The 26623-nt window shown below is 47.9% G+C and overlaps 1 protein-coding gene across 1 annotated transcript in view; it reads left to right on the top strand.

The window, feature by feature from the left end:
- PTPRF (protein tyrosine phosphatase receptor type F) overlaps positions 1–26623 on the top strand; it is a 250559-nt gene that overhangs the window by 154341 nt on the left and 69595 nt on the right. Inside the window, exons 6-9 of the mRNA XM_074152846.1 lie at positions 5408–5518; positions 22209–22478; positions 25256–25837; positions 26397–26530. Coding sequence (XP_074008947.1) covers positions 5408–5518; positions 22209–22478; positions 25256–25837; positions 26397–26530 — 1097 coding nt within the window. The remainder of the gene's footprint in view (positions 1–5407; positions 5519–22208; positions 22479–25255; positions 25838–26396; positions 26531–26623) is intronic.

The following is a 26623-nucleotide window of genomic DNA, read 5'->3' on the forward strand; positions in this document are numbered from 1 at the left end:
GGAGAGTGATTTCTCCACAGCGTTGCCATCGAGAGCAGGCCCCTTGCATGCCAATCACCAGCCTCTCGGGCATAATGACCATAATGAACACTAACAATGCAAATATATTTATGGTTGTCTTGCTTTGCATAATTGGCAGTGCTGATGGCTGGTGAAGGCTAGGTGCAATCCTCTGTAGCAGCTGGGTGGTGCTGCTGTTATAAATTACAAAAAATAGTGAATATGGGAAAGGCTTATTTTCATTATTAGTGACTCTTGCCTGGTTGTAGTGTCTTTCAGTTTTTCACAGCTCCCACGGCAAGTGTGGGTTATCTTGGGCAGCAGCCAGGGTGTGAAAGTCCAACCCCCTTGTTGTCAGGGCTTCACAGTGTCTCTTTCTCCACCATATTCACACTTGTGGGTCCTTGTTTGGTCTGGGCTTGCCTCTGGCCCTGCTCAATGGATTTTGAGGAGGATTGTCATCTGGGAGGGAATTTTTAGCAGAATGGGGATTGGGACCCACACCTGAGCACTGGCTGAAGGGGGTGACTAAGAATACCGCCTCAGGAAAAGTCAGGCAGTGTTTCTGCGGAGGAAGCTGGTGGGAGGCAGAGGGAAAGAGTAGCGGGGGGCGCTTGGGATAGTCATGTCCTCTAGTGTGCAGGGTGGGCAAAATTTACTTGTTCCCTAAGAGGAAGGGCCCTAGTCAGGTAGCTGGGTTCGTTAACATCTGCACTGCAAGTCTTTTCCTTAGATGAGTGCTGTGACTGCAGCCTGGTTCCCCTGACTCTTGGGTGCTTAAGGGAGCATTTCATTCTGTGTCTAATTTTATTACCAGGGCAAAAGGTCAGTCCCCATCTCTGAGGGAGGAGGGGGGCTAGGCTTTGACTGCCCTGCTAGAGAAACAGAGCTGCTCCTACTGTTGGGGATGGAGCTCTAGCCTGAGTAGATATGGAAGAGTGTCGCCCCAAGAGCTGCTGTGTTTATCTCCATGCGGTGCTCTCTGGGAGAAGATGAGCAACGGAGCAGGATTTCAGAGAGATCAATCTGTATGGCACCTTGGAGCTTTTTACATTTGGTTTGTCACCTGGAGGAGAGAGTGACAAGCCCTCCATGGCACAACAGTACCCTGCGCTGCCAAGAAGCAGTCCTTATCAGGATCTGCCTTCCCTATGCTCTCTCTGTGCAGTGCAGTTTTTAAATGCTTCTTTTAACCACTGTCACTGCAACTAATGATTCTGCCTGAGCACAAGTACATTTGAATAGATAAGTATCTTGGAGAGCTGCTAACGGGGCTGCTGTCTGTGCCCGAGTTTAAAGAGCAAAAGAAAAAGCTAGGAGAGGAGGGAAGGGACTGGCAAGGAGATACCAGCACAGAGTAGAGAATCTATAAGGGATGCTTGTCAGTCAGTAGAGCCTGCTCCTGCTCTCAGCCCCAGAAAGCTCTGCCTTGTCACCATTCTCCCTGGCACTGGAGAGCAGCCAGGGGTTTTTCTCAGGAGCTGTCAACTCTCTGATAAGCTGAGATGTGTTATCGGGAACAGATCAGTGCCACAAGCGAGATCAACATGACACCACAGCATGGTGAGGAGTGGCTGCCCCTCTTCTGCTGGAGCCCCACTGTGGTTCAGGGTGCTCAGGAGGCAGCGGAGGTCGAGTGGTGCTCAGCAGGGAGAGGTTTCGCTCTGATGTGCACATACGGCTGCAGAGCCCCACAAGCTCCCAAACAAGCTGTTCACTGCTCCTCTCTGTACACATATGAGCATCCTCATGGTAGATGGTCCTCATGCATCCGCTGAAGCCATGCTATGTGATTGCGCATCAGGACTCAGCCATGCAAACGAGAGCAAGGCACCTAGCACTGGAGCACTTGAGGAGTCCATATGAGAAGCCTACAGTAACATCCTGTGTGAACAAGACCTTACTCAGCAACTTGTGCAACATAAATCCCAAAATTATGAATAAAAGTAAATCAGCCTTCCTAGCCCTGGTTTGCAGAGGTGCAAAAGATTACAAGATGAGATGTTGACACGGCTAGGAATAGAAATCAGGTCCTTTGCACTTGCCAAAGCAGAGAATTCACTGTGCGTTTGAGGATTTCTGGATGCAGCTTCCGAGAATTTCAGGGAAATGAGCTACTCAGGACTCAGTTCGTTCATTCTTTCCTGTAGCCCCTTGTGTCCTGTCCAGCCTAGACTTGAGCCCTCCAAGAGATGAAACTATTGCCTTTCTCTGGGATGACTGAACTAGAGCCTGGAGCATTTTACACTTAGGGAGTTTTTCCAAAGGCTCAGATGCATTTATGTTTCCAGCTTTCTGATGCCAGCAATGTCTGAGCTTCTTAACTTTATTCATAGATCTCTGTACCCTGAGATACCCTGCCCTTTCCTGTATCTATCATTAGTTTTAGGTTATCCTTCAAGAAGAGCACTGTAGTCCTGCTGACTGCCATCACTTTACCATGATCCTTCCACTCTCTGCTACCTGTCAGAATCTGCTGGTAGGTACCTCTATATAGGTACCTCTGCTGTATAGGTACCTCTGCTACCCATACTGGGGAATTTCTGTGTTTGTCTAATGATGATTAATTGCAGTAACTGATTTCTTTCTGGTTCGGCTGAGAGTTTTCCATTAACTTCCTTCTGCTTTCTGGGTTTTCTCTTGCTCCTGATGCACCATAGTTTGAACAGTTGTGCCAACGCAGACAAAACCAGAATTCCTTGCCCGGTGTCCCTCAACAGTTTGTAGGCAGTTGCTGACACGTGTTACATGTTTATAGTATGATTCTAGAAATTGGCCCACACTGGCTGCAGAACTGACAGGCACTAATAGCATGTAATCTGCAACTCCCCTCTGCCTTCATTTTCGTCATCCTCTTATGTTTTCCTCTTCTCTCTTCAGCACTGATGCTGAGGTCCCTAGAGATGAAAAATAGTTTGTCCAACCAACATTTAAGAGGCATGGTGATCACACGTATAAAGAGTATAAATACCAGTGGTATGTATTAAATGACTAAAAGGGGCATATAAACAGGTACATGTTCATGGCAGAATTATCTAGGGATCTTACTTTTTTCTAGGCAGACACCACTCCTCGTCACCTGAAGCTGGCTCTGCTTTCAGCCCTATATAGCTACAGGCTAAATCAGAGATAGGCTCTTCCTCAGGGTGATGACATCCACTTTTTTTGTTGGGTTTTTTTTTTTTTTTCAAAGTTTGGGTATGTTTTGCAGCAAACAGCTTTTCCCAGCCAGGCCTGATGCAAGCACTCAGAATGAACTCTGCAGCACATGAGTAATGAGCAGAAATTAAGAAGGGGATAATATATGGTGAGTTTCAGGAAAATCTTCCTGACAGAGAGTGTAACCAGGCTGTGGCATCAATTCCTTGAGGAAGCGGTGAAAGACCTATCACTCAGCACATTTAAAATGGGATTGGACAGAACACAAGTACATTTACAACAGGGAGCAATCCTGCCCTGGCCCCCAGGGATGCACAAGATAACCTAATAGGTCTTTTCCATTTCTAGATTCTCTATGTCTTGTCAATGCTGGGAAGCTTCCTCCTGCTGCACTGGCTGTCATGCTGCTGTCTGCTTGAAGATGTTTTTCCCAGACAGCACGTAGAAATTCAGCGTTTTCCCTGAATTAAGCAGCAGTGCTCTGTAGGCTTTGGCCTGTGGGTGTCCAGAGAGCGCCGTGGCTAGGGAAAGCTGGCAGCTCCTTTTGTTAGTAGGTAGAAAGACTTCTGCAAACAAGCTTTCTCTGTCTAGCTGAAGCCTCATTTCCAGCACTAATGCAACAATAGGGAGGGCTCTGTACATCATTTTTATTATATGGCAGAACCCAGGGAAGTTCATTTTTCCCCATGACATATAGACTTATGCTACAGTCTCAATTTATCCTTCTAAATAATGTAGGTGGCAGTGGTTGATTCACATTAGTTTTTCTTCTGTTCTGATGATATGAAAAACTGAGTTTGACCTCTGCAGCTTGAACCAGTGAGAAGGGAGAAGGCAATTTCACCAGCTATTCTCAGTGCCGCTCTCAGTGGTCGTTTTGAACCGTGGCAGGCAGAAATGAGTTCAAATCCTTACAAGCAAAGGGGTTAATGTTTTCTTTTAGTTCAGTATATGGTTTGTGAACAGAGTTTCCTTCTTACAGGCAATCCTATCCAGTAGAATCTGACCACTTGGAGGCACTTTAAAAATTATTTGCACATTGCCTGGGGGAAGCAGGCTGAGCACCAGCCACTCCAGTGTCTGGCCAACGGCCCTTCGCTCCTGCAGTGCCAGCTTGCTGTCATATACATCCTGCTTCTTTCTTTCTCTGCATCTCCGTCTTTTCGTCTGCATATAGGGCCCAGTTAGGGGAGTTTAGATGTGACCAGTTTTGCAGTCTTCTGTGCTAGGCAAGAAGCTGGATGAAAGACCGGCCTCCAAAGTCAAGTGGTGCTCAACACCAGTGGAACAGGCTGAGCAGATGAGGGAAAACCACCTCAGACCAGCGCTCACTTCCATGTCTTCCAGGCACTCCACAGGTTCCCCATATAAATGACTGCTCTTTGTGTTCTGGTGCAATTATTTAGATGTGCCCCTCATGCATCTGGCACTTTGGGGATGAGATCAGATCATGTCCTGAGGAACCTGCAGTCTGGGCTAAGCAACTATTCCTGACCCAAAGCTGGAAGAGCAGTCACTGCCAGGACAAAGGAGAGTGGCTTTCACGTGAGCGCCGGGTGGCAAAATGGGTGGATTGCATTGGTGTATATCTTTGGTGTCTCAGACTGAGTTTCTAATCTTTTCGTATCATGTATAATGAAATCTGAAAGGACAAGGAGATCACTGACGTGGAGAAAGCTGACAAAAGGCAAACTGTTTTCTCAAAAGGGGATGTGTGTTGGAAGGAGGGGTGGTGAGGTGGGGGAGATGGGACTCTGCCAGTTTCTGCAGGAAGGTTGCAATTTGTTGAGCGTTTGCTAGGCTTTGTGTGCATCAGATAAGAAACAAACAGCTACAGTTAGTGTGCTTTGTGCTTGGCTGTTTTGATTAAAAGCTTATTAAAGGTCCTTTTATTAGACAGGAGTCCCATACAAAGCTGTAATTAATATGTGTGTATGTGTATGTTTTTTTTCCTTTATTGAAGCAATGAATATAAGTGGTTGGGGCGGTTGGAAATACATCAGTGACTGGTTCCCTTTATATTAAAAAAATAACAATAATCAATTTCACAAGCTTCTGACAAACAACAGACTGGGTACCTTTTGGCTGCATGCTGGTACCCTGTGGGTCCAGGGAAGAACATCGCAGTATATTTATCCAGGAAGATACTTTAAAAGCGTGGGGCATGGCCTTCCTTTTCTGAGGCTGGCTGTTCAGTTGCCAGATTTGCCATAACCTGAATTGTCTGTGTCATCTTGTTTGTGTACAGGAGCTCTGCAAATAGAGAACAGTGAGGAGTCAGACCAAGGCAAATATGAATGTGTTGCAACCAACAGCGCAGGAACCCGCTACTCTGCCCCAGCAAACCTTTACGTTCGAGGTAAGAGCAGCTTCCACCCCAGGAGGTCACTCTTCTCCTGCCCAGAAGGCTCCGTGGCTTTCAGTGGAGGAGTATGTTCCTTCTCTTAGTGCCCTGATCGCACTTTGTGGTTTGTGTGATGTGGCCTTTTGCTCAAAAAACGGCAAGATCTTTGATCCACGTTGGGTTTGACTCACATTGCTGGAAATCTGTTTCTGCTGTTTATATAGTGTTATGTCTAATTGCTGAAATATGGGCAGGATTGGAATTCCTTTCTCCCTTGAACTCCTTAACTTTGTGTCGTAGTTATTTTAATTGGGTACTTAATCCTCTTAGTATAAGCTAACCTTTGGTGGAGTAGTCTAAAACCAGTCATACTCTAATGACCGAGAGGCCCTCAGCTATAGGTGAGCTGATATTTAGGCCTCTGCTTTGGAATGTGTATCTTTAAAAACTGAACAGTTTTTTGGAGTTGTCCTAATCAATCTTATATGCATCAGTGATTGAGCCTCTGGGTATTAATGGCTCACACTGGGAACCTGCTGGAAATTAGCCGCAATTCATGTAAAGTGATTTTTCTAATGGTTGTGCTATGTTGCCGATTTAAAACTGTTTTCAACATACCAGAATAACAAGGTTTTACATTAGGACAGTCTCCTGCCAGTTTTCTTTCTCTACATTAAAGATGTTTGAGTTAGCTTGGAGAGAAGCAAGGGCTGAATTCCCTATAAGCTTTCTGTTAACTTCGGCAAGAGAAAAATGTGCTGCTTTGTATGAAACACTGTAAAACCAGAGCCACTGGTCAGGAACCCCTGGGAAATGTAGTTATGGATTTTCCCAAGAAGAGAAAGAAGATTCTTGTGCTGGTGCAGCCCATTGTTTGTTAGGAAGTTAGATCCAGATTTTGTTTCCACTTAGTAAATCAACTGTCTAATAATAAAATCTCATATTCATTTCTGCCTTCCTCTGTTTTGAAGAAGGAAAAAACAATCTTTAAGCTGTACATTGGTTAGTATGGAAAGAGGACATGAGAATGATTAAGTCTTCACATTCTGTGTGTTTGCTTCTAGGGGTGGCTTCTGGCATTGTTTTCTTTGCTTATTCTGGGGGACTGCTTTTTTATTTTGCAGCATAATTTGGATTATAAGAGTCTTTGGAAGACTGAAGTATCCAATTAAGCATATTCAGAAGATGAAGCTGTATCTATGCAGTGGAATCACTCATTTCACTCTCACAATGTAATTATGGATGATTTTGAACTCCCTGTGTTCTTTCAAGTTCATTTTTCAGGCAAGCTGTACTAAAACTCATCTGGGATTGTCACTTTGCACTCTGAGGGAAAGGATCCTAGTTACCAGGCTGGCTGTTGTTGCATAGGTTTGTGTGGATACCCAGCCATTTTGCTGCAGTATTTGGGATGCGTTTGCTTCCGGGGACATGCTCAGAGTCTCAATGTTCTGTTTTCTATAGAGGTGTGATTCAAAAAAGGCACAGGAGCTTCAAGAGGTAGAAAAACCTCCTGTTAACACTTTCTGATTTCTCACTAATGAACACTCTCTATTTAGCAAGTGAATCCTGTAGGACTGGGGAGTGTACTGAATTTTACACCTCCTCAGCCAGGTTCATCTGTCCTGTTTGGGGGAGGCATGGGCCATGGATGGTCTGCACATGTGAGAGGATCCTGACGTTCATCGAAGAAAACATGTTCTTAGACATATGCTTTGCTGTTAAATGTCATTTTCTTACACATAAATTTTTGGAACAAGCCTTTTTATAGCACGTAATCTTTACAATGTCAGGCTCCAACCTGTGTGATCCTGGTAAAGCCCTGCTGTATATTTAAGACAGGATACCCCATAAATTATTATCAGATGAAATTCATTGTGCATACTAGGTCCTAGATGGTATTTGTGCTCACAGTTTCTGATAGCAAATGTTCTACAAAAAAAAAAATCATATTGTGACTATATTAGTTAATGACTTCAAAAAGTCAAACCAAGAACAGTATTTTATTTCTTTAACAAGCAAGGAAAAAAATGAAAATGTTTTACTTTCTCAGGTCTGGGATGGAGAATAAAAGAATCCCTCTTTTTTCTTCCTGCGATAATCCTTGAGCGTAGTCATTAGACAGATCAATGACTTCCAGTAGGGTCTTCAGAAGTGCCTGCATCTTTACTATAGAAGACATTAGTTAATGCTAAATTACAGTGGAAATTAAGTGTGTCATCTGCATCACCACTGCATGGTGGTTTCATAATGATTGACCTCATTGCGGTGAATACCCAAGAAGTTGCCCGCTTTCTCGGAAAGCATGGGAGAGTACTGAGCAGCAGTACTGATTTCCACCCTGTGTAGTTCTCAGGACTGCTTGTGCCTGCTCTCATTTACAGCCTATTGTTTTTTTAATAGTTCAAATGTTTGTTTGTCTCTTGACTCTTGGGGTTTATGTTTTTGATCATGTCCTCCCCTTTCCTAGCCTCCCAGGTAATCCTTTGTGCATGTGCTGTGTTAGAAAGCACAGTCTCATTAGCATCTTTATCATAATTTTCAGTCTAACAAAGGAAGATACTGGGTGCCGAGAAAGAGTACCCAGGCACTGCTCAGGGCTTCCTATATCAATGAAAGAACAGGAGGAGGAAGGAGCAGGCTACACCAGTGTCTTGTCTCTGTGAATCCTTTAGAGCCAGCACTTCTGCACAGATGGACTTCATTAAAAGTTAAAACATTTCCACATCAGGGATTTGTAAAGGAAAATGGATGCATTTTCCTTGAAGCTATTATTTTCATCTTACTAAGTGTGCTGGAAAGCAACCATCATAAGCCTTCTGCTTCTGGACTGACAGGTCTATCTGCTGCTGCAGAGCTGGGATGGGGCTGGGGACCAGCGCTGGGAGCTGACTGCCTCCCACTGCTGCGCTTCAGCCCTCCATGCATGGAGGGCTGTAGAAAACATGCAGACCATCAGAGGAGCAAGAACAGAGTGAAGGCAAGAGCAGGGAGCATGCCAGGGCAGGGTGGCTGTCTGGGCAATGGCAGGGACTTCAAAGGTGCCGCTATGGCATATTCCTATCCTTCCCTTTCAGCACAAGCATTGCCAGTGCTGGTCTGGATGTTGTCGTTACCACCATGAAGGAGCACTCATCCATCCATCTGTGGTCCATGGTTACACGTACCACAGTACATTGTAACAATGATTAGATTTGGGACTTGATGGTGCTGCAGGGAAAAGGGAAGGGAATAGAAACGTATGGAAGACGTGATTCCTCTAATCCAAAGAGCTTACTGTCTAATTTAGCAGCAAAAATCCAAGAAGTTGATTCAAGACATCCAAGAAATTGGTTTAAGAGTAGAAAGCAGATTGGACCTAGTGTGCAAAAAAAAAGATGATGTCATTTCATCATGCTCACTGGGAGTATAATATAATTGCACTGATTCACCTACGCTATTGGGTTTTTATGAACATGTTTCACTCTTCATTTGCCTACAGATTCAGGGACATTTTCACAAAGAGGAGCATTTTCAGCCAATACTCTTGTCCTGTGAAATGCCTGTGAAGGTGGTGGCTTGTGTGGTGCTCCCCTCAAATAGAGACACTGTTATTTGACTCTTTCCCTGTGCAGAAGGTTTTTTCTGCCCTTTCTCTACACATGGCATTATTTTTTTCTTACTTCAATGAAGCAGATGAGCAGAAAGATTGTGTATAAGACTATCCGTATTAATACACTGTGGAGTTCACTAGGTGTGTTCCCCAGCGCTGCTTACAGCAGTGAGCAATGCAGATGCTATTAGAATAGCACTTATTGGAGCATTGGCTGCATAATTCCCATCAAATGAGAAATCTGCTGCTCAGTTTTTACTTCTTAAGTGCTGCTTTTCAGGCCTTCAAGGCACAGTCCAGTGGGACAAGTGCAGCAAGTTCCCTGGTCCCAAATGCTACACGTACTATAGAGAAGCAGCTGCACTGCTGCTTTAAAAAAAAAGACCATTTAAAACTGAATTGTCTCCTCTGTCCCCAAATTGCAAACTAGTAAATCAAACTGCAGTAAATAGAAATGGTATTATTGCAAAAAATTGTGCTCTCTTGATCTGCTTTTTGAAAGGCCAGGCTAGTATTTCGTTTGCCAAAGCAGGGAAGCTTGCTTGGAGTCTGGAGTTTTATTTGCCAAATTTCACTAAGGAACCATCACCCAAAATGAAATTAGGTTTGTAGCTTTGTCCCTAGCAGTGATTCTCTGGCCTCCACGGGGTTTTACACTTGGGGACGTGGCGGTGGCTTAGGCTCAGACACGGAGGGAGCTCACCGAAATGGCTACTTGCGGCTGTATGATACTTAACTGCAGTGGGGAACTTGTGTAAATAATAATAATTCTGAATGACTGACATGGGCCTGGAGCAACAAGACTTGAAGCCTTTAGAAAGGACATTTTCTGCTTATGTAATATTAAAACAGCTAAAATAGCAACAGCAGCCAAAGCTTGAGGGTATTGCCAGGAGAAGAGTTAAAGCTGGGGACAGTGGTCAAACAGTCAGTGACCAAAACTGGGGATGTCTGAAAATGGCTAAATAATGGGGAATACATTTGTTTACAATGCAGCTACATGCACACTTCTGGCGCTGTGCTTTGTTAAACCTGCCTCTCGCCAGGGTTGATGGGGGTGACATTACGTGAGCAGCGAGGGGCACTGCTGGTGCTTGAGGGCCAGGCAGCAATCACAGACAAGCAGAGACTGGAGAGACTTGTGAGGGAGATGCCTGGGTGACAGGAAACACAAAAAGGCAGTTGAATCAGACTGGATGACCCAGACTGCTGCTTTGGACAGATATCTGCCCTGGACCATCACAAGAAGCAAAACCAGGCTGTGATAGAGGCCACAGAGTAACTACCCCTCAGCAGTTGGTACGTGGCTGAGGAGGGCTACGGGTCTGAAGGGCCATGTGTACACTCTGTGCGGTCCTGACCTCAAGATAATGCTGCAGTAGAGCAGCGCAAGAGAGCGCAATGACCCTTTGATGAAGAAAGCACACTCCTTTTTATGGGATTTCAGTATTTTTAACTTCATTTCCTCTGCCCTGGGGTGCTGCTCCGTGCTGGAGCTGCTGCTGTAGCCACAGTCAGAGCAGCTGTAGTGTGGGCAGATGCAGCTGGGCGAGTTGTGGGCAGACTCGGGGTGAGGGCAGCCAGCGGGGTGGCCGGAGCCGGGCAGCACTCGGCAACAGCAGATGTTGGCTGCTCAGTCCATGCTGTGGCTTGTGCTGCTGCCACTGTGCGTCCCCATACTGGAGCTGGCTGGCCTCAGAGCCGGAGAGGCACGGAGAGGCTTCTGCTGAGTTTTTCTTCTCCATATACTACTATGAATATTTTTGTCATGTTTTCTCCTGGGGTGAAGTGTGTTCACTGTCAGTGTTTCTATGAGCACTTTGCTATGCCATAATGATTATAATGATCACAGTTTAATAAATAATAGTTCTTTGTCCTTCTGCTAGCACATTTCGTCTGAAGATTTCAACGTGCTTTATAGAACTCAACTAAATGAGCTTAAGAGTTTTATTCCTTGCAAAGTCCTTTGATGGTTAAAAGTGCAATGTGGGGCTCAGGTCTGATGATTTGTAAAATGACCTTTATGGAAAATAGAAGGAGAGTGGCTGGTGGCTCAGTGCATGATAATGCAACTCAGAAATGGACTTGGAAACCTACTTCCCCCTCCTCCCCCACATGACCTGCATAGACGTCTGTGGAACAATTAGGCCTGCGTATCTGTGCCGACTAAATGTCCGTTCCCTCCCCTTCCATATCCAATTGCACAAAGCGTTAGGAAATCCATCTCTGGTGCTCTGAGATTTTCTGCTCTTAATTGAATTCATGCATGCATGTGTGTGCACTATGAATGGGAAAGGATGGTTGGGCATCCTGAACATCCTGTCTGTCTCTCTAGGATGGAATATACTCATCACTGTGGCATGAGAACATTGTTCATCGCATATAATGGGAGGTTGTCTTATTCTCATGTAATCTGGCGTAAAAAAGACAATCTGTCCTTTTGTTCCTCTATACCTCTAAAAGCTGTAAAGGATAAAATTTGATTTATGTGGAGTCCTTGAGACACAAGATGTGCTTTTGGAGATAAGCAGGAACAGGTTCATCCCCCTCTGGGTTTTTGTTAACCTCTCTGTCTTTTGGATTCCACAGTGTCTGGGTTTGCCTTTGTATTAATGCCTTGCGTAGCACCAGAGGATTTTGAGCACAGGACAGACGCTGGCAGTTCCCAGCAGAATTACAGAGCCAATTGGGGTAATGAACTTTCTTGTTGCTTTCAGGAAAGTATTAGCTTCCCACTCTGAAAGGCTTTAGAAATGTGTTCCTTTGTTTGAGCTAGTGATCTAAACTTTCAGACCTGTGCATTCGTATCCTGGCCACAGCCCCCTGCCTTGTTTCAGGGAGCTAATGCCCAAGGATACACAAAAGCGGAGCCTCCCGTAAAGCCCAGATTCATTCTTTCTGCAACAAGCTGCTGTGGTTAGAGTATTGCTGCCGCTGCGTAAGTTGAGCATGTCTGTGGCAGGGCAAAAGCCAAATCCAATCAGCATGGGAATTTCTGCCTACAGAGCACTGTAGCCATCAGGACTGGCAGACGCATCTCTGATACGGCCTCGCTTTTTGCTTCTTTGCTATTTCAACTTGGATCTCTAAAGGAGCCCTGTTTTTACCTTCTGGAGTTTGCTATCCTCTGGTGGCATTTCGGCTGTGACTTGACTTGCTTTGTCTTGCGCGTAGACTGGCATGTTCAGGTTAGCTGCCAGGCAGCTCAGGTTCGTGGGAACACAGAGCGTGCCTAGTGAGCCGTGGTACTCTGCACAGGGGATACTCTGGGTAACCCTGGCCTTAAATCCTCTGTCCCTGCGTGGGGGGCAGATGTTATTCGCTGTCACTCCTCAGAGTCATTTGTTTTGTAAAAAAACAGAAAACCTGTTGGTAAAATGTGCTTCTTATCTTAGGAGTGACATGGATAGAAAACTGGAGATAAGGGAGAATGTGAATGGGATCCGTAAGGAGATGAAACTTTCAATTTACCATTTATCAGGTTTATCTCAGATAAAGCAGCAGCTGTTTAAGCATTAAGTAAAGGGAAAGGAGAGAGAACTTTCTGCCCAGGTGTTCCCTCTTACCTTACAGCTGTTCCAAAATAGCCTGCTACTGGTTTTTATTCCCCATAAGACACTAATTTAATAAGAGATTAAGAGATAATCCAGCAATTAGTGACAAATAGCAGGCCCCAAACTTGCTCCTGTGTGACAGACCAGAAATTAATCTGTTTGAATTAGCGCATTTCACATGTGTCTCCTCACCTTTCCGACTCTAATCTGAAGTGTCAACACGTGGGGAAAGCCGCTGCCGGAGCCTACTCCTGTCCGTGCACACTGATGCAGCACGATCCCTGCCAGCTTTCCCAAAACAAAGCTCCTGGCTGTTCCCCAGCTGCAGCAGCAGCACCCCCCTCCCTGCCCTTGGGCAGGCCAGGTGGCACCACAGCAAGTCCCCTTGGTATGGCTGGGGTCTGTCAGCCCTTCCCAAGGGCAGGGGCAGGCTCTGTGGCTGCCGCGCTTCTGCAGCAGGGGCGGGTGTTCCCGTAGCTGTTTCAGCATCATCCCCCGGTCCTACACCCTTCACCAGCCTCTTGTCCTTCAGTCGCACAGTCCCAACAGGTACAACAGCTTGGTCCACATTTGCAGCACTTGGAGTTTGTGTTGCCCTGTTGAGATGTTAGCACTGCTGTCCAGAAATGCGGCCGTTCACGGGTACGCCTGGTTTGCCAGAAGCACTGTGCTTCCCGGGCAAGGGCAGGAAACAAATCCTCCCTCTTGGGAAGCGGTGAGCAGAAGGCAGGAGCCCCTCGTTGTCTGCTGAGGCCATGCAGATGTGATACGCTCCATTAGATTAGGAAATAAAGTGGTGGCTTGGGAGCGGCAATAAAGAGGTTCCCTCCCATCACAGGGTCTCGCAGGATTAAATGAGCCTTATGTTAATGTTTTGTGGGCCAGGAGGATAAATCCCCTGTCTGAAGCAGGCCAGAGGAAACCTGGACCTTAAGTTGGGACTGTTTTTTTGAGGATGTCCAGGTGGGGGTCATCGCTGGATGTGGCCCTCGCTTATGGGCCAGTTAAGCTCCAAGATGGCTGGTTCTAGTCCCCTGGTATCAGTTCAATTGAAGAAACGTAAACAACTGTTTTGCTGTTCTCCTGCAAGCTCCATTACACTTAGTAGGCCACTGTTGTAGCTGTTATTGGCAGTTTGTTGCCTGGTCTGTAGCATGTCAGTGTTGGTTAAAATCCTGTCCTCTAATCGCTGGAAATGGCTGACTGTACTGCTGCACTGTATAATGCCACATGCTGTTCTCTAATTTGCAGTGTTTCTACTGGAAAGCAAATTCCTCCCCCCACCTTCTCCTTCCCCCATTGAAAATGTGACTCATAAGCAGTCTTTAACTATCAAATCCACTTCTGTATTCTCTCAGCGAGGGTTCGATTACAGCTGATACGCCACAGATCTGTAGCTGGAGTGAGGTCACTCCTGCTAGAGAAATAAGATCTCCTTTGTCTATAAGGAAAATGCAACTAACCTTCTACTGTCTCTCCCGCAGGAACAAAAACTGGGACCTGCTCAATTCTCTCTGGGTGTTTTTGTCCTTCTGATTTCTTGTCCATCTCTCACTCGCAGCACAGTGTACCAATAAGGCTCTCCCGAAACTGAGCCCAGCTGAGACCGCGCATGTCTGTCACTTGCCTAATACCTCTCTGCTGCATTTAGCTCTTTGTTTGGAGAGGGGGAGCAGCTCTTCATGGTAGAAGAATTTCCATTCACCACTTGGAACATTTCTTTCGCACTTGATAAAATTCGGATCTACATATGTGCTCTTCCCAGTGTGTGGTCAATGGGTTTAAAGTGCCTTTGCCATCATCTTTATAGCTGGAGTGGGTGCGTGGGAGGATGTCAGTCTGTGTGATGGCTGGAGTCCCTTGCTCTGTGCGTGTGTGTGAGTGTTTTGCACGTGTAAACCTGTCTGTGCTTCCAGCATCTGGCCCAATGCGGGGCCACCTCCGCAGCACCCTCCTTGTGAGTATGTGTGGGATGTGCGGTCCCCTCCACCCTGCCTCCAGGAGCAATGAGCAGGTCAGGGAGGTGGAGGGGCCGGCCCTGCTCCGGGCCAGAGCAGTGCAAGCGTGGCACACTCTTGTCCATGACGCGGAGTGGTGTGTGTGCATGGTGGGAAGTCATGGCTGACCTCTGTAGTCTTGTCTTGTCGTTTCAGTGGTGTGCGGACAGATGAAGCTTGGCCTGTTTTTACTCTCTGTGTTTTTCCTTGTCTTTTTTTATTCCCTCCTCATCTTCATCGCACTCTGCCATCAAACAAAACAAACTTTCATCTCTCAGATCAGCGAGAAGGTTGGTCCTTTTCACTTCTTATCCATCTACAGTACGCCACGTCAGATGGGACTTTTCCAGTAGATAGAGGAGAGCCGTCCCCAAAAGGGGAGGGGGCCCTACAGACTCTGGCTCCCTTCCAGGCACGGCCACAGTGTGCCTGATGAAATCTGCTTACTGTTTGCTGTGACTCTGGTGATGGCATTGCTACTTTGCTTGCATGCCTTTGTTGCTTGAGATTTAAAATGCATAGAATATATTTTGCATGTGAATACCAGCCAGGGTGGTTTTGTTCAAAGGTAGGGTGGGAAGAGGTGCATGCTACTGTATGTGGGGTCCTTCTCTAACCCATTACCTGTGCTAGGTGCCAGTCTAATACATCTAAACTGCTGCTGCTTTCTGGCCGGGGATCAAGAGTGGTCTTTGGAAGCAGGGATCAGAACAATCTCCAGTCCCCTCGCGAGCTGTTAGGGAGAGCGGGTTCCTCAATTCCTGGTGTAGCTTTAGAATTTTTAACTTTCTCTAGAGGCCAAAAAGCTTACTTATCATCTCAGCTGGAGAAGAACCCAGCATGCTGCCCTCCCTTGCCACAAGGCAGCAGGGGCAGCTGGCTGAGAGATGCAAGGCCCTTATGCTGAGGCAGCTTCCCTGCTCCTCAGCAGTCCCTGTTCTGGGGGTGGCCGGTTCTCCATACTTAGACAAGGGCCCTGTGCATGAGCAGGTCTGCCTCTCCTTTCTTCCTTGGGGCTGGGTCTTTCTCTTGCTGGCAGGAGAGCAGGGAGCTCTGGCAGTGGCACCATCCTTACCTAGGATGGCTCAGGGAGGCCCATGGCAACGTGCACAGGCGCTCGTAGCCACTCAGCAAAACCTGGTTTGTGCTTTGCCCTGTTCCATCCTGCTGCCCTCGGAGAGCCAGAGGTGAATAAAGGACAATAGCGAAAGATGACTCCAGCTTTTAAATTAAATCTAGCTCCAGACCTAGCTTGAGGCACTCCTGATTTCATGCTGAGGAAAGCTGGTGTTATTGGCAGAAGTCCTGAGCTAGTGTCCAGAGATGACTCCTTCATCAAACAGGAACTGTGCAGGTACGTCCCTCCACACACTCTGGAGGAGAGGGATGCTTACAGCGGCTCTCCAGCCTGGGGCTGCTCCCAGGTGGCACAGGGAAGAGACCCTGGCTCCTCTCACACATGCCATCAGGTAGCTGCATGAGTTGATCTTATAATCATCACCGGAACAAGTTTTAACAAGTTGTCATAGCAGTTGTTCCAGTACACTGACTTTGCTCCCATTTCTCTCCCTGGAACATGCTCTCATTTAGATTGTGCTGAGGCACGAGGCCCTTGTTGTTTACCCTCTAAAAATAGATTTCATAGAGGATAAAATTACCTGAGCCCAAGACAATGATGAAAAATAAGAACAAGGAAGAAAAGAGAAGAAATGAAAGCCAAGGCCCAAAGCCTCCCAGATTTCAGTGAACTTGGAGCACCGCTGTGATGGCTCAGGCACCTCTGGAGAATAAACCTTTGACAGGGCACTTAAACGTTTTAGCCGCATGGTTTATCTGAGGGGAGGCAGCCGAGAATGGATATAAGCCAGCAGGAGCGGATAATTTCTCATTCTTTGTGTCGAGCCCTCCTTCCCGCCCCACCAAAAATACCTACATACACAAATATTTAATGTGGAGCCAGAAATTAGTTTCTAAATATTCCATTGGGATTTGCCGTGCTTATAATTTGTTTGGCACTGATAATTACATCTTACATTTTTCCAGCTTTACTTAAAACTGTGTACTGCTCACCCATGCATTTAATTATTGCTCTGTGACTGCTACAAGGTTATTTATTAACGAGTTATTTTATCTTGATACAGTGGATCTTTTCTCTTATTCTCCTCCTTAATGTTGTGTTATTTTCATCAGAGAAATTTCAGAGAGTGAATGCAAATTGCATAGCTCCACAATCTTGCTCTCCCTTACTTTGCTATTAGTATGTCAGTATGCTGAATGCTGATGTGTCTCCAGTGCTGCACCACTGTAATGATATATCCTCTTTTATATGTGGTTGTCAGCGCAAATAATTAGACCTAAAAGTTATAGCTGAAATATAATCCAAAAATGGCAAGGCCCTGTTTTGGAAATTGTCTATAAAATGTCAGCACTCAAGGATGCATTGGGAGCATAAATAGTACAGCATTGTTTGAGCACAAGATTAGACTGTAAATGCATTTTTTCTGGTTCCAATTTTTCCTCTCCTGCTGTTGATTCTGTCAATAGATTGTGAGACTCCAGAAACTGCCTTTCCATTTGAAGTCCTTCCTTAAAATGATAGCACTAGGGAGTGATGAAAGGTGTCTACTGATGAGTAAACCATGCAGACCGATGATCACGTTTGAGGATATCTCCTAAATTCACTCCTTCCAGACTCTGAGGTGGTGGTTCCTGAGGAATACGGAAGTTTTGGGCAGGATAGCATTGTGGTGAGGGTGTGAGCACACCCCATGCACCAAGGATCCTCCAGCTTGCCGGCTGGAGTAAAGAAGTTGGGCAGTGTCACCTTCTCAAAGACATGCCCCCGCATCACTCTCTATTGTTCACGCCTCGGGAGGTTAGAGCAGAGCCCTCCGAACTTGCCTTTGCTGTGCTGGGCCCAGGAAGGAGCAGCACAGCCCGGGCAGTGCTGGTCCTCCTTCAGAGCGGACAGGACTTCAGCCTGATGCTCCTTTGTGCAGAGGAAGAGCAAAGGGTAGAGGATGTCAGGACAGTGGTGCAGGACCACTGGGACCACAGCAGCTGGGATCGCCCCAGAGAGGAGCGGAGAAGCATACAGAGCACAGGCACATCACCATGGGGCAGCACCCAGCAAGCCTGCAGTGGGGATGTCACGAGGGGGAGGATGGAGCCCAGAGTTAGATGCCAGCTGGGCAGGGTGGGAAAGAAACCCAGAAGCAAGAACAGTCAAGTGAAGGTCCCTGCATCTCTGCGAGCTGGAGGGAGGGGTGTGAGCACTGTCATTTGCTCAGCTGTACTGTGGCCAAGACAGCCAGCAGGGAAAGCAGTTTGGTTTCCCCTTCCCTAGCAGCACCGTGCAGTTTTGGAAGCATGAGCAGTCCTCCCAGCACTCTTGTGTTTTCAGCAGAGCCTCTCCGTGTGCCAGCAGTGTCTCAGCATGCGAGAGCGGGACTAACAGCACCGGCCTGTGAGCCCTGAGCACTCGTGCCCAGAGCTCAGAGCCTACAACTCTTGCAGACAGAGGTGGGGGGAGGAATGGGGGGGCCCCTGGTTCTCCAAGGGGGTAACGTCACCCTCAGAGGGAACCTGAGACGTTAGGAAACAGCCACTTCTGTGGTGAAAGGAGCCGGGCAATCGATTCATGCTCTTTGCTCTCAAGGCAAGGACTGTGCATGTTAATGCATGCTGAATTATTAACATTTCTCAATCTCAACCTTTGTGGCTGTTGCGTTGCCTGCCCCTCTCCTTCCTCCCTATGGTCCCCCCAAGTGAGTGGGGAACCAGTCTCCACGCTGTCCTTTCTCCCTGTCCTGTGGGATCCAGGGCACGGGCTCAGATTGCACTGCACTGCTCACCGCTCCGGGGTTTCACTTCACTTCCCAGGGAATGCTCTCTACAGGGAGGTGTGCTGAATAGTGGAGCAGCACAGAGCCCTTACGATGCCTATTCTTGGGATGAATGACAATGAATCTCATTTTTGACAGTCTGCTGGTTTAACTAAACCTCTGTATTATACTATTGTCCATTGAGATCATTTTAATATTCACAGCAATTTTCCCTGTGCTGTTCTTGCAAAACCTCCAAACCACCTTCTCTGATCTTTATCCAAAAAGATTTAAAAAAAATATTGCAAATTCTTTTAAAGAAAATTGTAATAAAAAGGGAAATTTCATTGCTGCAATAAATGAAGAAAAACAAAAATTTCTGGAGCACTCAAGGTAGCATCATGGGCTGTGCTAACCCATGTGATTTGACTTGTAAATTGGACAGAAGTTCTAAGAATGCTGCTTTTTGAAGAGTTATACTGATTTAAATTATTACCAGACTCTTATGCTAGAAAAGCAAGTGACTTAAATCGCTGGCTTGAGCCTGAGGAATGTGTTGATGGTGCTCCGCAAGCTGCTGTGAGAGCTCTGCCAGCTCTCGCTAATGCTAACTGACAGCATCTCCCCTTCTCCCTCTGTACTGGCTGGGACGAGAAGCCGCCAATTATCCCCCAAGAGGATGGGAGGCTGATGGAGCCCGTCCCTTCCTTTGCACACACTCCTGCCAGAGTATCATCTGGGCCGGATCTCTCACCAAAGGCGTTGTCCTGACCCCCTCCTACCTCCGTGTTGAGAGCTGACCCCTGCACGTGGCATCCATTTTTAGCAGCTGCGGTGCCTTGGGCACCATGGCTCTCTGGCGCGGAGCAACGAGCCCATCTTAGCAGCTCTGCCGGTGTGCTAATGAGGGGAGGCCAGCTCAGCCGTTCTGGGTCGCAAAAATACACCGCAGAGGCCTGTTTAACGGCTCATCTGTTGCCAGGCTTGAGAGCTGAGGCCCTGCACAGCTTCCTGGCGTGCCGCAGGCTGCAGTGTGCAGGAGGCACGGCTCGTGTCGAGGTCGGCAACGCTGCAGCCTGGACACCTTCCTGTACAGTTTGATCTGCGGGAGAGTTTTCCTTGCCATTCATCCCTTCCCTAGGTATATGGACAGGCCAGCCACCTCTGCTGCTCCCCTGTGGGTAGGAGAAGGGGGACCCACTTCTGAAGGGTCTCAGCCCTTCTCTTCGCCCTGCAAAGTGCTGCCGAGAGAGCCCCCAGCCCCTTTAGAAGTGCATCTCCCCTGTGGGCAGCACAAGGGAGCAGGGGATGCTCGGCTGCTGGCTTCCCTGGGGAGAGGTGGCTGCAGCACCCACAGGCACTGCCTCTGCAGGACACGTCAAGGGGGACACAGCACTGGTGGGACTCGGCATGGCCCCTGGAGTACCCTGAGAGCAGTGCTTGACACAGGGACACAGTGTGGGGTGCGGGGGGGGTCTGCGTTGGGCTGTGCTGCCTCTGATCTCACAGGGCTGGGAATCAAAATGTGCTTGTGCATGCTGGGCTCTGACATTCCTGCATGGCCTCCTGTCCTCCAGTCTCATCTTCCATGTCCCTGTATGTGAGTTACTGTGCACCTTCCTTCTCCCTGTCCTGCCCTCGCTCCGCTTTCTCTCCGACTCCAGAGTGGCCTCCAGTGCCTGCCAGCCTGTTTGCCTGGTGCATGTGCACGAGTGCTGTATGCACACCTATGGCTTTATCCTCAAAGTTTGCTCTTTTTTATTTTAATACAGTGTGGGTGGGTGGGTTTGGCTTTTGGATGGGGACGGAGTTTGAACAGCTTCTACCTGAAATAATTCGACGCCATGTTCATTGGAAATCGAAACCTGACTCTTAACAAATGGTGCTGGGATGCTTTGGTTGGAAATACATGCCATCATGTTAAACCATTGCCATGTCCATCAGGTTAACTCCGTATTCTCATGACTGTGTAGTACTCGAGTACACTTTCAGTTCTGTCTCATTTGGGGAGCGCTGCCCCATCAGTCAGGTAATGCCTCACTGGCGATCGCTCATGTAGCTATTGATTTGATATTTAATAATTGATTAAAAGAAACAACCAGAAAGACTTTGGATTTAGACATTAAAAAAAAAAAAAAAAGGCAAAGCAAGTTATCCTTCCCCTGACTGGTAAGGAGCTAATGAGCCCTGTTTTGTCACCGAGACGATGTGTAGTACACACACGATGTTGACAGTATTGTCTAATTTATCACGAAGTCTTAGCTCTGTTGTACATGCTAGCGTGGGGGCTTCCGTGTTCAGTCTATTTCTGCAAGCCTGTTGGTTTGGGAATGAATCATCAAAGAGAGCACTAGTGAAATTTGATTTGGGGAGAGTCAGCTTGGCAAGCGGAGCTGACACCTCTGCGGCTCGCCGGGCTGTCAGTGGCTTTACCGTCTGCAGAAACGCTGTGGTGGCAGGAGCCAGGCCAGCAGAGCCGTGTCCCCCCAGGCTCCCAATGCTCTTGGGGCCAGTTGTGCCTGCGGCATGTTGTGAGCTGGCATCGCTCAGGCTCCTGCCTGATTTCCACCTGCCCCCAGCACCGCAGCTCCTGGCTGCTCCGCCAGCCCGATGCACTGATGGAGGAGCGTAATTGGCAGGGAGAGGCTCCTCAGGAGCCGGTCAGTCGTGAACCCAGGCGATGCTCTGGGGCTGCCTTTCTGATGGAGGAGGCTAGAGGAGAGAAGGGCTGCTGGGCAAGACACGTTTGAGCAGTTTCCCCTTTTAACTACAGACTAAAATGAGCTTGCCCAGAGGAGACAAAGATTTACCGAGCACAGTTTGTTTCTCTACCCTTGCTTAAATAGGCCCATAACACTAACCCTGAAGAAGGGGCCTCATTTCTCAGTGTCATTTTCCTGACAGGAATGCATATGGCAGGCAGCTTTAGAGCTTTATTGTAGCTGAGAGTTGCTTACAAATAAGTCTTGAATGAAATACCCAGCAAGGGATTGATATGAAGAGAAGCTGTGCAATGAAATAAGGAGGAATACATCTCCCGAAGTGCTGCCACAAAGGTGGGGAGGGTTCTGCCAGCCCAGCTCTCTTCTGTCAAAATGGATATGATCTCACATCTGTCAGGATTAGTTCTCTCCTGCCCAGCAAGGTGATCTGTTCAGGCCCTGACAATGTCATGCAGCTCTGGTGACTATTTTTTCTGAGCCAAGGTAGAACCTGAGTTACATTTTGAAAGGAATTATATTTTATTTAGCAGCACACGTGTGCTAATTCAGAAAGAAACCCTTCTGCTGCTCCTGCCCAAACCCTGCGAGGTTTAGAGGACGAGTTGCTTTACTCTAGAGCTAATAAATTGAGCAGGTAATTCCGTTTTGCAGAGCTTCAGTGGGCCCTGCACAGAGAGAGTGTGTGACTGGCATTTGTGCATGCTCTCTAATTAGAGGGATGTAATTTAAATGGAGGAATGTTTCATGTTAGTAATATGATTTCAAAAGGCTATGTTTGGAGGGAATGGATTGAGCCATCCCTTAATGAGTTCTTCTAATACGATGCCAGTGGCTAAGGAAGGAGAGCAAAGTGTGTGCAATTTGGCAAAGCAGCAAACAGCTTTTGCACTTCATTTTATCTGTCCCGAGGGATAGACAGGCAAAAACGTTGAACCCCCTTCACGTACCCCCGCAATGCAACTGAGTGCTCCCTGCTGGTTCTGTGACCCTACTAGCTGTCTCCTCCTTGTTTCAGTGCGGCGTGTTGCTCCTCGATTCTCTATCCCTCCGAGCAACCATGAGGTGATGCCAGGGGGGAGCGTGAACCTCACGTGCGTGGCAGTAGGTGCTCCGATGCCCTACGTGAAGTGGATGGCTGGTGTGGAGGAACTGACCAAAGAAGATGAGATGCCTGTCGGTAGGAACGTCCTGGAGCTGAATAACATTGTGCAGTCTGCCAACTACACCTGCGTGGCCATCTCCTCCCTCGGCATGATCGAAGCCACGGCCCAGATCACTGTCAAAGGTAAGAAACTGTTCCCCGTGGTGCTCCTACCTGGGTTTCAACGGTGTAGCCCTTCGCCAAAGTGTTTTTGGGTGCACCCAACTGACAGCAGTCTCCTGTGACTTTTCCACCTTGCAAGGGAGGCTCCCAAACCCACAACTTGGGTTTTTTCATGCTCACAGTGTAGTATTTGCTTTGGAGGTTGTTTTCTCTCTCCCTACACGTGGCATGATGGTAGGCGGGCTTGTGTCAGGCTGGGTCCCTGTTATGCCACGAGGGAACCTCATTGAGTCTGTGCTCATCCCAGCAATTTCTGGCTTGTTGCATGTATCAGCAGGATCAGTTCAGCACAGTGGCAGGCCACCAGCTGTTCTGGGGCAGGGTCTGTGGATGTCTGCAGTCAGAGAGCCATTTGCACAGAGGTCTCCTCTTGCAGTAAGGGCAGGACAAGAAGGTTAATCCCAGCAATGTAAAGCAGCTGTGGGCCTCACCAGAATGAGCATTCTGTCCCTGTGCAGGGAGGAGATATACTTGTTCATTTTAAAATTATTGCATATTCCTCTGTCAATTTTCTTTTTTCCCTTACAGCTCTGTCTCTTTCTCTTTCTCTTGTTGCTGTCCTTAAGGCATGCTTTCTGCTGCCCTTTCACAGGTAGCTTTGCCACAAAGAGGACGTTATTGCTGATTGCTGACCACTGCGTTCAGGGCAGCCCACCCAGACAGCTCCCTAATGGGAGGCTGAAGTACGTGTTCTGCCTTTCCCATCTGGGGCCAAGCAGGTCCACACTATCCCTTTCCTCCTCTCCTTGCAGTTGATTTTCCACAAATATGTCATCTTTTGAGTCTTTCTGTTCTTGCAGTCCCCCTCCTGCACTATGGCCACCTTTAGCACCGAGTCCCTGCTTGAACAAATCACAGAATTGAGTGTTAGCCCTCTCTGACCTGGAGATTAGCAGCAAATTCTCTTTTCCCTGATGCTAGTCAGAGGATGCTTTTAACCTTAGCCGCATACTGCTCCCTTTACTCACAGTGCCTGCTAGTCAGTACCTTTTCCAGCCCCCGTTTTCTTACAGAGCACAGGGGTTGCCTTGGTTATAGTACACACCCAAGAGTGTACGGAAGAAAGAGGCATAACAGGGAGGTGGTTTGGACGTGGAGGGAGGAAGCTGGAACTGCACCATTGCACTGATGGTTCCCAGTATTTACCTCTTTGTACCTGGGACAACTCTGCCTTGCTTTCTCTTTAGCTGGCATGATGCCCACTGCCACCCCAGGACTGCAGAGGCCCCCAGGACGAGGAGTGGTCTGCTCAGTTCCTTTAGCCCTTTGCTGTCCTCCTTGTTTCTCTGTCTGTCTCTTCTGCACCTTCACTCTGGATATCTTACTGCCTCTGTCCCTAACTCCTTCACCTGGTGTTGCTTCTCCTGTGCTTGCTGGAAGGCAGGCCATTTGCAGGGCAGACAGGAGAAGCAAGATGACACAGAGCTGATTACAGTAAGCACATAGAAGGTACCAGACCTGCCCCTTGCTCACATGCAGGCTGCACACCCAAGAGCTGGCAAGAGTCAAGCTTGTGGCTTTCCAAAGGAAAGGGTGGATGAGTGTCATCTGTCCTTAAAAGCCTGAGGGAGGCTGCCAATTTCTTGGATGCTCTAGGAAATGTTTTGTTTCAGGCTGTAATATCGGGCAGGATGCGTTTGCCCTCCCCGAGTGCTCCATGGGTAGTGGTGCGGTGACCTTCCCTCCCGTACCAGCTCAGCCCTCGCCAATTTTCTCAGTATTCATGTTGCAGTAGCACTGGAAAAGGCATCCTCCGTGGCAGTTGGAGCAGCCATGTTCCTGAGCTAAAGAGCCTGCCCTCCTCAGCTGAACCATGTGGAAATTGGAAGCCCGATGGCTTTGCCAAAGAGTGAAGTACTTGAGGATCTTAGTTTGGGCTGAGCATTTTTCCTAATTCCTCGTCAAGCACAGCTGCGTTACAAGTCACTAATGACTTTAACTAGAGTGATTCGTAGGAGGTTTAAACTTACTGTAGACATTGTCTTAAAGTATTTGTGTACTCTGCAAATCTCTCTCACTCATTCTTTTTCTTTGTTCTTTTGGTAAAATGGCAAATCTGGAAATGTTTGCTTGCAGTAGTTGCGTTCTCATTAACACTTCAGAGATGTCAGTGTCTCAGAGTTCTTGTGTAACAGTTTATTGTCTGGTTGCAGTTTGACACACCACCCAGTGAAATAGTGGATGTGAAAGTTGGTAATTTCTCTGGCTGTATCCCTCCTGCATGTACTATAATACTTACAAGGCATTCCCCCATCAATCCATCTTAACAGCACTGTCCATGAACTCCCTATGGCCTAAGATGCTGTCTCTGTGGAAGCAGGAGCAAAGCTCCAGATTACCTGTGGTGCTCTGATTGCTTTACTGTATCCCTTTGTAAATCAGCTACACACCTGGCTTCTGGGGCCAGCCCAGCCCAGCAAGCACCTTCCCACTGCCAGCTGAACCCCCATGACAGAAACATTCCTGCATCCCCGTTAAATTACCTTTATTTAGCCTGCTGCTGGTAAGTGCGTCAAGCACGTCTAATAACATGATTGCTCTGTTTATCCTTCCATTAAGAACCACTTCAAGCAATATATGGTAATATAAAAATGCATGTTCTAGAGTATAAAATGATTTCTGCCTTTTAAAGAAGAATGTTAATGGGAGGTGGCAGCTCCATTTTTATCCCCGTGCACATTGCAGGGTTTGAGCTGACTGAATTATTTAAATCACACCTCTTTGCCTTCCAATTGCAGCACTGCCAAAACCTCCAACAGAGCCATTAGTGACTGAAACGACAGCTACCAGTGTGACCCTCACCTGGGATTCGGGCAACTCTGACCCCATTTCTTATTACGTCATCCAGTACAAGCCCAAATCCATGGAGGGTCAGTTCCAGGAGGTGGATGGTGTGGCAACAACCCGCTATAGCATAGGTGGGCTCAGCCCCTTCTCAGAGTACGAGTTCCGGGTCATTGCAGTCAACAACATTGGCAGAGGTCCCCCCAGTGACCTGGTGGAGGCCCGGACAGGAGAGCAAGCTCCTTCAAGCCCACCCCTCAAAGTCCAGGCACGGATGCTGAGTGCCAGCACCATGCTGGTCCAGTGGGAGCAGCCAGAGGAGCCAAATGGACAGATCAGAGGATACCGCGTCTACTATACCACCGACCCCCATCTGCCTTTGAGCATGTGGCAGAAACACAACACCGACGACAGCCACCTCACCACCGTGGGGAGCCTCATCACAGGAACCACATACAGCATCCGCGTCCTGGCCTTTACTTCGGTGGGCGACGGGCCCCCCTCAGACATCATCCAGGTCAAAACGCAGCAAGGGGGTACGTATGGAGTGAGGTGCTGCAGATCCGTGTCCACCCCAGTGGTGTGCAGCTTAGCCGTGTGTCTCATCTGCACCAGGCATCACAACTGCACTTGGTGTTCAAATGGTTGCATGTCAGAGCGGCATCCCTACCCTACAACCATCAGATTTAAGCTCTCAGTGTGTCCTGAGGAGTTGGTATCAATCTCTGTACAAGTAATACAGCCCTCAGTTTTGCCTGGGATATGATGGCTAACAATGTGACACGAGGTCCTGGGCATGAACCTGTGCAATGGTGCCGGGCCCGTCTGGGCTGTGAGTACACAAGTGGAAGGAAGGAGCTGGGATGCAGTCAGGGGCTAGAAGGGAGCACAATTCCCGTAGTCACCTGCCTGGGTCCCAGAGGTGCTTGCTCGTTGCCTGAGCTGTTCCAAGAGCATAATACTGGGGAGAGGGAAGAAGGGAGGGTCCAGAAGGAATGAAAGAGGATCCTCACAAGGTGAAACAGACTCTGCAAAGCCGTGTGGCTCCTCTCCCTGCGTCTGCCTCCTGACGCTAACCATGTGTTTGATCCCCAGTTCCCGCCCAGCCAGCTGACTTCCAGGCAGAAGCAGAGTCTGATACCCGCATCCTGTTGACCTGGCTTCCTGCCTCTCAGGAACGCATTACCAAATATGAGCTGCTTTACTGGGAAGGGGAGGATGGCACTCAGGTGAGGACCCTGCCTCTGTGTCAGCAGCACTTGGGGCCAGACATTGCAATTGGGCAAGCTTGGGAAGGGTGTCTGCTTGAGCAGGGTGGCAAC

This window comes from Numenius arquata, chromosome 8 (assembly GCF_964106895.1).
Source record: "Numenius arquata chromosome 8, bNumArq3.hap1.1, whole genome shotgun sequence".
Classification (NCBI taxonomy): Eukaryota; Metazoa; Chordata; class Aves; order Charadriiformes; family Scolopacidae; genus Numenius; species Numenius arquata.